The 12,802-nt window shown below is 35.6% G+C and overlaps 1 protein-coding gene across 2 annotated transcripts in view; it reads left to right on the top strand.

Moving 5' to 3' along the window:
• LOC149561664 (lecithin-cholesterol acyltransferase-like 4) overlaps positions 1 to 12,802 on the top strand; it is a 126,515-nt gene that overhangs the window by 94,325 nt on the left and 19,388 nt on the right. For both annotated transcript variants that reach the window (XM_089825229.1, XM_089825230.1), the window contains exons 9-11: positions 10,468 to 10,625; positions 10,776 to 10,830; positions 11,563 to 11,616. In XM_089825229.1, coding sequence (XP_089681355.1) covers positions 10,468 to 10,625; positions 10,776 to 10,830; positions 11,563 to 11,616 — 267 coding nt within the window. The remainder of the gene's footprint in view (positions 1 to 10,467; positions 10,626 to 10,775; positions 10,831 to 11,562; positions 11,617 to 12,802) is intronic.

The raw sequence follows: 12,802 nt of genomic DNA on the forward strand, positions 1-12,802 counted from the left end.
GTACTTTCTCAAACAGAAGTCAGAGGTATTTGATCATTTTCAAGACTTCAAAATTTTTGTAGAAAAGCAATCTGGGAAAGCCATCAAGGTTTTGCGCACAGACAATGGTGGTATGTCAACCATCAGTAAGAAAGATTTTGCACTTCAGAGGGGATTGATTTGCAACATTCAGTTCCATACAATCCTTAGCAAAATGGTGGTGCAGAATGGAAGAATAGATCCTTGAAGGAAATGGCAAACTGTATGATTCTCTCTAGATCTCTTGCATCACAGTATTGGGCAGAAGCCATTAACTCTGCTTGTTATATCCAAAACTGTGTTCCTCATCGGGCCTTGAAGGGAGTTACTCCTTTTGAAGCTTGGAGTGGTCGGAAACTATCAGTTAAGCACTTTTGAGTTTTTGGCTCCCTTGCATGGGCCCACATTCCTATAGAGAAATGTAAGGCCTTGGATCCGCAAAGCAGACCTTGCATATTTGTAGGTTATCCTGATGGTGTGAAGGGTTATCTGTTGCTCCACCCTACTACACATGAGTTATTCATTGAGAGGAGTGTTCAGTTTGAGGAGGGATCTTCAAGCTCGCTTTCTATCACTTCTCCAACTCCTTCTACCTTGACATTAGAGTCACTTGGAATACATGACAGATCTTCTGATGAGTCAGATTCACCTGAACAGTCTTCTACCTCTACTTCTAATGCAGAAAGTGATTTAGAGAACTCACCTCCTTCCTTTCCTAGTCATCATTCAGAGGTTAATGATTCCCCTCCAGATTCTCCATCTTCTTGTCCGCTTTGGGCTAGACAGACCTTGCAGTCTACAGGTGATTGGGTTAGGGATCCATCTGACACCAAGCGAACTCATTCACAATTCCAGGATGCTCCACATGTCTTCATTGCTACTGCCTCAGATCCACAGTCCTTTCATGAGGCTTCTGGTATTCCTGAGTGGGATACAGCTATGCAGGAAGAGTATAGTTCCTTGATGAGGAACCACACTTGGGATCTTGTCCCTCTTCCTAAAGGAAGAAAACTTGTTCGATGTAAGTGGATCTATCGGACAAAATTTGCAGCAGATGGGTCAGTTGCAAACACAAGGCTCGCTTGGTCGCCAAAGGATTCATCCAAGTTCCTGGGATTGACTACTCTGAGACTTTTGCGCCAGTTGCCCGAATGAATTCCATTCGAATTGTTCTTGCCAATGCTGCAGCTAATCGTTGGGAAGTACATCAGATGGATGTGTAGAGTGCTTTTCTTCATGGTGACCTTCATGAGGAGATCTACATGAAGTAGCCACAGGGCTTCCTTCAGGATTCTTCACTTGTGTGCCATCTTTGAAAGTCTCTCTATGGTGTCAAACAAGCTCCTCGGGCTTGGTATGCCAAGATGGACTCCTTCCTTCTATCAGTTGGGTTCACTCGGTGCCATTTCGATCCTAATGTCTACATTTTGCAACAGGGTGATTCACTTCTATTTTTGGTTTTGTATGTTGATGACTTGTTGATCACAGGAAGTTCTTCAGCCACCATTAAGGCTGTCAAAGTGGCCCTTCAACACAGTTTTTTGATGACTGACTTGGGCTTGTTGCATTACTCTCTCGGGATTGAGATCCTTCAGTCTCCTTCTGGGATCACCATCACACAGTCCAAGTATGCTCTAGATTTACTCTCGAGGTTTCATATGGCTGACTGTAAGCCTGCTCTGACTCCCTTCCTTTCTGGAGTCAAACTTGAGGCTCAATAGTCTTCTCCACTTGTTGATGGCACTTTGTACCGCCAACTTGTTGGGAGTCTCATTTATTTGACTCATACGAGACCTGACATCTCCTATGCTGTAGGCATGGTCTCTCGATTCATGCAGGAGCCCCATGAGCTGCACTGGAAAGCAGCCAAGCGGATCCTTCACTATATTCAGGGTTCTCATAGTTGTGGGATTCACTACGCAACAGGTATTGAGCTTGATTTGGTGGGCTACATAGATTCAGATTGGGCAGGTGATTCTGAGGATTGCGAGTCTACTTCAGGGTATAGCTTCTCACTTAGGTTAGGTCCTGTTTGTTGGTCGAGCAAAAAGTAGTTTGCTATTGCTCTATCTTCTATTAAGGCTGAGTATCGGGGGGCTGTAAATGCCACCACTGAGGCCATTTGGCTTCAACATCTTCTCACTGAGTTTGGTATCCAGATTAGACGGCCATCAATCATATTTTGTGACAACCAGAGTGCCATTCAGATCTCATGGAATCCGGTTCATCATCGATGGACCAAACACATAGAGGTCCACATGCACTACATCTGGGAGCTCATCCATGGTCATGTCATTGACCTTCGCTATTGTCCGACTTCTGAGCAAGTTGTTGATATCTTCACCAAACCCTTCACTGAGAGCAAGTTCCTTCATTTGCGAGCTTTGCTGGGGGTGCGGGATGTTTCATCTTTTGGGGGGGCCTCTTCCTCTCACTCGGAGTCCTGATTTTTTTTTGGGGGGTCTCTTTTCTCTCTTTTGGGAAATCTTATGTACATGGGTACTTCATCAAGCTTGACTTGCCGGGACCCATTTCTACATCCACCTAAGCTTCGCTTATGGGGGGGTGTTAGTGTAGTTTTTTATTTTTCCTATTTTGCTAGGTTTTTCTTACACTTTTAATAATCTCGCTTAGGTTAATAAAGCATGTCTTATTAGGTGAATGGTTGTGAGGTGTCACCTTCCTACATGTGAGCATCCATTAGCTATCTTGGGAAGATATTTTGCTATCTTTAGTCCAATAGATGGTTGCTCCTCATTGGTTGGTGTTGCCACCTCCTCCCTCTTCCTAGCCTATATAAGCATGCTACCTGGCTTGTATTTGCATCTCTTGTTTTTGCATCTTCTTAATGCTATTTTGCTTCTAGCATTTGCATTACTCTCTTGGAGACTAACTCTGTGTTGCTATTTTGATTTTGTATCATTTGCATTCATAGTTTAGATATTTATTCTTTGCACTAGTTTTTTGGGTTATTAATCTTTTCAGATTCTAACAAGTGCTAGCAGAAGATTGAATATATACTTTATGGTGAATATCAAAATATATTAGACAATGCATAAGAATTGAAGTATTAAAGTGTTGGCTAAGCATGACTTGATTGCTTACATTCGACACTTAGAGCATGTTCCCATGCCACTGCTTAGCTTATTTTGGCTAGAAGTGTGTGCTCAACTTTTTAGGAAATAATTGTGGAGCTGGCCCCATGAATATATATTTTGCTGCTTATTTTTAAGTAGGAAATTTGAGATCTGAATTAATTAATTTAATAATAGTTTTACAGACCAAAAAATAGAAATTGAATCATAAAAAAATAGGGAAAAAGTTTGTGGAGCCAAGTGGCATTGTTGGCAATAAGAAGTCACTGCTTATTTTCAGCCCCTCCTCTTTTCCTCTAGCTTGTTTTCAATTGCTAAATAATAACCGCTTTACTAAAATAGATAAAAATTCTAAATTATCCTTTTTAGACAATTTAAAATATCCATGAGAACACAAAACTGCTTAAATTTAAGCACAAAACAAACTTAAGCAGCCACATGGGAACACAAGGTTAGGGATATGAATGCATATGACATTTGAATATCCTACGTGTTCGTTATATGGGATTGAAGGTCTACAATGCATATGAACTATGATCGATGACTATGACCAATAATTTTTTTGGAACATGGTGATAATATACAAGAAACTTAATAATAATAATTTGGCAATATTAGAAGAATCGTAACAATGAGAATTAATTAATGCAATTAAAATAAGGATCAGTGCAATTAAAATAAGGATTGGGTAGTAAAGATTATGAACCATATAAATACGTCTTTACAATGCATATGAACTATGATCGATGACTATGACCAATAATTTTTTTGGAACATGGTGATAATATACAAGGAACTTAATAATAATAATTTCGCAATATTAGAAGAATCGTAACAATGAGAATTAATTAATGCAATTAAAATAAGGATCAGTGCAATTAAAATAAGGATTGGATAGTAAAGATTATGAACCATATAAATATGTCTTTTAGCAAGAGACACAATCTTTTACTTGGTGCAAATATATATAAATAGAAAATCTGTTATTTACAATGAAAAAAAGAAGTCAAGTGAAAAACAAGAAATAAATACTATTAAGATATATCCAGATTTTCTAAGGAGGTATAAGGAGTATAAGGCATGACTTGTAATACAAATTCATGTGTTATATTTTAATGATAAAAAAGGGGCTATTTATTTGTGTTTGTTTAAAGAAAAGTAACAAATCATATTTTTGATTCGTTCTTTATGATCAATAAGATGATTAATGAATTATTCTCGATAAAGCTTATGCATTAGATTTTTCATAGCATTCTTTGTTTGATAATCAGGGATAGTGTGAAATATATAAATGTTTCCACATCTATGCCTAATTGGACTTCCCACCAAAGAAGTTATATTCCTTTTGGACTAACATCGAATTGCATATAAGATTTATCTTCTGCATTTGGAGTAGATGAGTAATTGATGATATTTTAAATATATATTGTCTCATAAAGTTGTACATAATAGTCTTCATCGTGGTTCAAATCACTGAAATGATTGTTGGATTCATAGTTAAAGTTAAAGATTCTTTTCCTATCTCCTTACAAGCATCGACTGAGTTTTTATATAAATATTCAATCATATCAAAGCATTCATATAATTTTATCGATTTTGTCAACCTAATAATTTATAAAGTTTAAATTTGCTATAGAAAAGCCTTGAATCAAAGTCATAAAGGTTTAAGGAAGGTTCACCTGCCTAGGTTTAGCAAAGCCTAAAGTTTAGGGGAATTAAATTAGGAGGTTATTCCTGATCGTTGGCCAAAACTGATTGGGAAATCCTATTGGAGAATTGGCAAAGCTTTTGGATCCCCAATCTGTGGTTTTGGGAACCAATGGAACCAATGTAGAGAAGGGATTTGTTTAATTTTAAAAAAAAAACTGAAGTTAAGTTTTGCATGGTGATGTTTGATAACCTAGTCTGAAGTGAAATGGTGTATAAGGTAAAGCTGAAGAAGATAGAACGTCCAGCTTCCTATGGGATTTCATGGTTAAAGGAACATAAGTTAATGGTAAGTTCAAGAGATGGTAATATAAAGATGTTCTATTTGATGTTATAGCTATGGATTATCGTCACCTATTGCTAGGTAGACCATGGTATTAGGAAGGTGGTTCACATTGGAAGAGAAAATATTTCTACTTTCATGAAGGGAGGCGAGAAATACATTCATACTTCATAGAAGGGTAGAGGAGATATAGATGAGTGGTTGCATTAGAGTATGTTTGGAAGATTGAAGGAAGTTCCTTTAAGGTTGAAATTTGAGATCTATTTTACTATAATTCTTGCTTAGATACAGATATGCTGTAGTGTAGTCGAAGCCAAAGAGTTGTTATAGACAACATGTTTAGAATTGTTGGTGTATAATAATATCTGTTAGATAATATGCTAGAAGGGCTACCACAAGTAAATAGTGTTAACATATGGATCTGATTCCACAAGTGAGTTTATCTTAAGGCTGCTCATGGGGTGAAACTGGCAAAGAGTAGAGATTGAATAGATAAATGCAAGATTTGTTTAAAAATGTATTGATTAGGGAGAGTAGGTCATTGTGTGGTGTTGACAGTAACACCACTGAAAAAAGGAGATGGATATTGTTCCAAGAGTTCGTTTATGCTGTAAGGATTCTCATTGGATGACACCAAGAGAGAATGATGAGATAAATAGAGCAGTGGAAAAGTTATTGAAAAATGGTTGATTAGGGAAAGTCCATGTGTGACATTGACTATACTAACATTGAAGAAAAGATGAATGGAGAATGTTTACAGATTCTGTTACAACTAATAAGATCACTATTTTGTATCGTTTTCTGTTGCCAAGGATGTATTATTTAATGGATCTCTTGAGTGGCACAACATATATTCAGTAAAATAGATCTGAAAAGTGGTTATCATCATATTAGAATTAAGGATCTTATGAATATAAAACAATGTTTAAGTAAGTTTGTGTGTGTGGTTAATTGTGTTGTTTGTTTTGACAAATCCATTATTCTATTTAAATTGGCAAATGCAATATTATAACTTGTGGCTTGCCACATTAGCTTTAGGAGGTCTACAAGTTGTGCGCTATGCAATTGAAATCTTCACCAATACATGTTGTCATTAACGACATTCTTGGTCCTAGGGAGATTCATGTTTGGAGCTTTAGGAGGTCTACAAGTTGTGTGCTATGCAATTGAAATTTTCACCAATACATGTTGTCATTAATGACATTAATTGTCCTAGGGAGATTCATGTTTGGAGCTGCATCAAGTTTGGAGATATATCTTGGTGTCTTTCTGAATGTAGTCATGTACCACTACTTCATTTACATTGCATAATCAAAGTGAATTCAAATAATGTTGGATATGGGATACGTATCCTGTGACTCATGAAGCAACACACTATGTTTTTGGTTGTTGCTTCCTTGCTGCATCCATAGCTATAAAAGGTGGTGGCAGTGCATGCAAGATTAAGGTAAAGCTGTGATCCCGAAGTCTAAGAAGAGCTGCAGAAATATATTTATTCTTAGAGAATTGTATTCAAGATTGGAACACTTGTTTATGGATTAGGTCTGATATTGCAATTCAAGGCTAAGGTGAGATTTGTTTCTAAACCCTTGAGTTGAAGTCTCTGAATTAATTTTGAAGTTTGTGAAATTAATAAAGATCTGTCCGGTTTCCTAATTTATCTTGTATGAGTTTGAAGTTTACTGTTAGGTTGCATTGATGAGTAGTTTTTGATAAAATCCTCAATTGCTTCTTTTCGTTCCATGTAACAACACCTTGGGCAGATTGTAATTGGTAGCTGAGAGAATATGCTGAGATATGCACTTGCAAGCTGATTTTTGACACAATTCGGGAATTGGTGAAATAATTGGCTGTAATGCTGCACATCTACATGTCATAAAAATGATTAAAATATAAATCTTAGGGAAGAAAACTATTAGAATGCATTCCATAGCATTTCACCAAAATACACTCAAACAAGTCAACTAGTAAAAGAAAAACAGGAGTTCAAGCTTAGTCAAACTCGCTCCATCATTTTTAATTTTTCTTCTGCCACAGGAAAAGTGCACTCTGAGTGTGTGTCTATCATCTGATGCACAAACTTTACAAAGTAGCATTTCACTACTCAATATGATTGTCTAAACTTAAGTACTTTGTGTCTTTCCTGCTCAATTATGTAGACTATCATACTCATTTGTATGTTGTCTCATACATTGAAAACAAAAGCTGTCTTCAAGATAATACAAATACAGCATATTTTGGACATGTAGTAGAGTGACTGTTCATGTGAATTCAACAAATAGTGAAGTCATGTTGAACTGCTTAGCATTGAAATGATAGGCATAAATTTAATTAAGTCCGCAAAATAAGCCTTTGGGTATTTAGCAGCTTGCACAAGTTGCAAATACCATAAGACTTTCAAAATTTTTCTATATATCATTGAGGGTTCTGTTTTCCTTACATGCGTATTCTAAAAATATTTGCCATGCTTTTGTGTAAAGAAGTAGACTTGCTGAATCTGTATGCAGTACAAGTACATTCAACCAAGCTGGTGACTCTTGCTTGCATACATTGCCTACCTAAGGCATCTGAGACTTGGATTTGCAAATCCTCATGCAGATTCAGCTAGTCTTATGGCATTGGTTGAAGCCATGAAACCATGAACAGGTAAATGGAAGAGATATGTGCCTTTTTGACCTTCTGTCGGTGATCACTTTGATTCTGAATGTTGATTCAAAATTTTCTTTTTGCTGATGTCAACAGAATATACACTAGAACAATGGAAGAAATCTAGTACCACAAACAAAATTCAAATCCTCCTCTAGGTTGCATAGTACTCTATTGCGATGTTCTGTAATATAAAATATTAATTATAATAAGATAATTAATAATCTCTGTTACAGGGATGAGTAAATGCCAAATAGGGAAGTGAAGATGCCAATTACAACTCAAACGGAATATCAAAGAGAGTGAAGAATGAATTACCCACAATAGCAAGTGGAGGATCTTGGGATCTGCACACTGTTTGGTTCCAGTGGTGTACGTATTGTAAGTTTGATTTAGAATAACTGATTTAACTTCTACTTGAAATAATTTAATCAATCTCAGATATCCACTAGGTCTCTATAGCATATCATCAACAAAACCATTTTTAATGCAATTTCTCAACTCTCTGTTTCTATATGTGCCAACTGCCAGTAAATAAACTACTGAAAAATATAGCATGCATAACAATAACATCCTCACATGAAAATAACACTTTGACACCAGGATTTAACGTGGAAACCCAATTTGATAAAAACCACCAAGTAACATGCAACCAATTTTTCACTCTTTTGAATTGAGCTGGGCTAAGGGCCAACCCTGTTAAAGGTTATACGACACACTGTTAAATGTGACCCTGTTAAAGGATTCAATCACCCTATTAGGAGTGGCCTTATTAGAGGATTTTAGGACATTCCATTAGAATGTCACCTTGATTAAAGGATTTACAAAATGACTGTTAGGTCAAACATGATTAAAGGATTTTGATTGATACAATGGTTAGAATGTAACAGTAGGTTTGATCTGTAAAGTAAACTCACTTTGCAAGTTCAGATCTCTATTCACTCATCTGCTAGTTCATTGACTGGCCTCCATTGATATCTCCATCACTAATCTACTTGGCATCTTCTCAAGCAATAACTCTTTACCAAAATTTTCACACTTCACCTATGCTATTCTGCTATTCACAACTTCTCGTTAAGATCGCCAATAAACAACAAACCAACCTTAGAAAACAACTCTTATGCCTTCTTAAATAGGTAATTTTGATCTTTTGCTGCTTAAACATCACTATTGATCTCAGGGTTAGTTCAAACTTCAGACTCATCGAATCCTTCCATCTTTTTGTTGTCCTTCTCCTTCTAGAAAATTTTGATCAAATCTTTGTCTTTGATTGCTTAACAAACTCTCTTTGTGCATTAAATAAACCAACTCATCAATTCTTATCTTCCATGCGCTTTGGCTAATTCAAAATTCCAACTATGTTGGCCTCAAATTCAATTATTTCTCAAATTGTAAATTTTGTTGTCCTTTGACAATCACTGTGTAGCTCGGCATACACTATATTGTCTCACTTGGCATCAACAGGCTCGCTTGGCCATTACTATGCTCGGTTGCTATTAACACTTTAACATATATTTGCTTGGCAATAACTAACACTCAATTTGCACTATTCATCCGACTTCTACATAAGTTCCTTAATCTTCTACTTCAATTCCTTCATTGACCCACTAATACTGATATTTGGTCAAGCTTCCTTTTGACTTGTTCCAACTCTAAGCTTCATCCTACTATCTTCTTCACTTCATGTATTGATTGAACAATAGATTATCTTGTCAAGAATTAACTTATCAAGAGCCCATTTTTTTCCATGATACTTAACTTCTTATCACTTCAACACTGACTAGCTCACCGTGCTATCTCTTCTTTTCAAATCCTCTTCATCAATGAAATGATATGACACTCTACACTAATAGTAAATGTCTCTATAGTACATTTGACACTCTCTTACCAATAGGTTTGACATCAATGACAACATATCAATTGCTCCAATTGTAGTTTCCAACACATAATTTGTAAAGAAGTGTTGCTCTAAAAGGAAAATCTTGTAGTTTCCAACACATATAATTTGTAAAGAAGTGTTGCACTAAAAGGAAAATCCACAATGTGGACGAATTTATATCTAGGTACTAGAAAATCCCTACACAAACGAGATTGAAAGTGATTAGTATCACAGATACATTCCCTTGATTGGTCGTATCTTGTTTGCCTGCTCATTAATGAGGATGATATCATTGTCGACAATTATATAGATGGAATGTGGTTCTCTAGTAGACTAGATCACTCTTGTATTGAAATAATAAATGCTATGAGCTAAATACTTCTCAATTTAATAAAATGATACATATATTCTGTAAGCATGGATTCAGTATGTTATATCTCAGCTTGCTGTTATTGGATTAGGCCAGCCAAAAGGAACTCTGGAAAGTTAAATGCTGCTACTAAAATATAGAAAATTTGTTTTAAAATGCATGCCAAGCTATGCGCTGGAAAACAGACTCTGTGGAAAGGAGAAAGATGCGAGATAATGCCTTAGCTGTAATAATATTCTATTTTAGGAAATGTCTCTCAAAGATGAAATGCATAAACTCTTGTTACAAAGTAGAATGGATTTTTCTTTCTAACAAGAATTAAAATTGTCACAAGCTGTATTGCATCTTTTCTCAAAACAAAAATCTTATGTTTGTTCACATTGAAATGTTATAATTAAATCACATTTTATCTTGCATTAGACTCTCGATCTATGGTTCTTACAGAATTCATTCATGTTTTATATAACAGATCATGTATGATGGCATGGCAATACCATTACCATTTAATTGTGAAATACTGAAATGGGCCAATGAAACTCGGAAAATTATGTCATCAGCCAAGGTCCCAACCTCAGTAAAATTCTATAATATTTATGGCACTTGCAATGAGACACCGCTTAGTGTTTGGTATGTCCTTCCTACCCAGCTGAATATGCTATTTTTAAGCTTCTATTCTTTATTTGTTTACCTATTATTGGTAGCAATCCAGCTCAATCAAGTGCATTCAAGAATGGGGAATTTTCCATTGAGAAAATAATGGTAATTTATGCTTTACAGCTACGGAAGTAAGCAAAGCCCCATATCAGATTTGGAGCAAATACTGCATTCAGAGGTATCTAGCACATAACCTGTATGAATAAAGCTCGTTCTCAGTTTTTAATATTAATGGAATCTTGAATGAACAGAAATGAAATTTGAAGGTTCTCCATTTTTAAAAATATTTTTCTACCCATTTCTAAATTAATAATGTTAGTCCATCTGTTTGGCTACAAAGCAACATTAGAGTCAATCTGATGTTCTTTATCCTCAAATTCTTGTTACCATTTTCGAATCCTATTTCAGACTGGATTTATTTTCTGTCTGGTTGCAGCCAAGATGTTTTTACTTCAGTTTGTAGTTTTAAAATTTTTCCTTTTTTGTTCCATATGAATTCATGTTTGGTCTCCTGTTTATAATATCTCTTTTTCACCGTGAAAAAATATTATAGATAAAAATTCAGATCCATGTGGCTTCTCCTCAAGCTGCGGAACCAAAGTTCTTTTTAAATTGTATAATCTGTAGTCATGTGAATTAACTTTGCAAGGCAGTTTTGGTTTACTAAGAAGCAAAAGACGTATATTTACTATCTTTGAACTCTACATTTTCATGCTATATTTAAAATCTGGGAAAGTTGGTATATCTTTCAGTTGCATGTGTTGTATATTTTCTCATGTTTTTTTCTCAAGTAGCAACTTCTGCTTCACTGGGTGTAAACTTTTATACTTTATCATAAATTTCATTTCAAAAGCTATTTGCATCTCAATACAAGATGAAAATCTTTTCCTAACATTCCTTTTGATTCCAGGCTGTATACACTTGTGTTGATGGTGATGGAACTGTCCCTCTGGAATCAGCTATGGTAAGTGCTAGTAGCAATGATAGCGGAGAGCTGTATGTTCCAGTCACAGCTATATTTTGCTTGGCTGTAATATTTCTCATTTTTGGAAGAATTTCCCTTTCAAACCTTTCGCTTATTGAAATCACACATTATTGTAACTCAAAAGGGTTGCATCCTAATTATGTTTTCAGTAGATGCTTTAGAAGACATCTAAAATCTTTGGTCAAGAATATTTTAAATTCTGTTAGTCATACAGGAAACATTCTCAACAATCAGCATTGGATGGGCCTTCTAGTTGGGGCAACTGTCCTTTGTTCCTAGATACACCTTGGACAAGGGATTAGTGAAGTGATTCTATTATATAATTGGGTTTACTCTTCATCGAGTATAAAACTAATGGAAAACCCTAAATTGTATATATATTTTTTTCTGGCACTATTATTGATATAATCCATTTTTTTGCATCATTGCCAATTTAATTATAGAAAGTTCTTTGATTAGATCTGATGTTTTCATAAAGAAGATACAAAGGTCTAAATCTGTTTTTAATGTGTTAGTATCTGCGAAATTTCCCTTTCTCAGCCTTATATATTCATATTTGTGACATTTATCTTCTTGATCTCTTTTAATAGCACTGCATGGAGCTATGAAAGCTTCAGCTGATTTATCTTCTCTGACAAAAATGTGAGATGAAGACAAACCGGTTTGAGTCCACGAGCAAGGAGGATCTGAAATTGATACTTATATTTACGCAGAGAAAATGAACAATATAACTCAAGCCCCAGTTGAGTGGTTGTAGTCACGAAAAAATAATATAATAATAATTTTTGATGAAGGAGAGAAGCCTTTGGGAAGGGTAATTAACATCCTTCCACCTTCATCAGTCACCGAGCTTGCAAAGGTTCACTGAACCTCTATATGAAGTTCCAATATTGAGTTTTGGATAAAGGAGATGAAGATATGCCTGAGCTAGTTCAGGCTATTTTCAAGGTGTAACATATATTTAACCATGATGACAAGTTATATTTTCACTTCAACACTTGGACATGGCTTGCCATCACCATGCATATGGAAGAGATGGATAAATCAAAACCGTGGTGGGGAATTGAGGGGTTTCACTGATGCACTAATGCGAGTAGCAGATCAAAATTTGGTAGATCCCATATGTTAATTTGTCATATTACTATCTCCAAGGAAAATGGTTGGA

The sequence above is a fragment of the Cupressus sempervirens genome, chromosome 4 (genome assembly GCF_028749045.1).
Source record: "Cupressus sempervirens isolate cs-2001-9-10 chromosome 4, ASM2874904v1, whole genome shotgun sequence".
NCBI classification, from domain to species: Eukaryota; Viridiplantae; Streptophyta; class Pinopsida; order Cupressales; family Cupressaceae; genus Cupressus; species Cupressus sempervirens.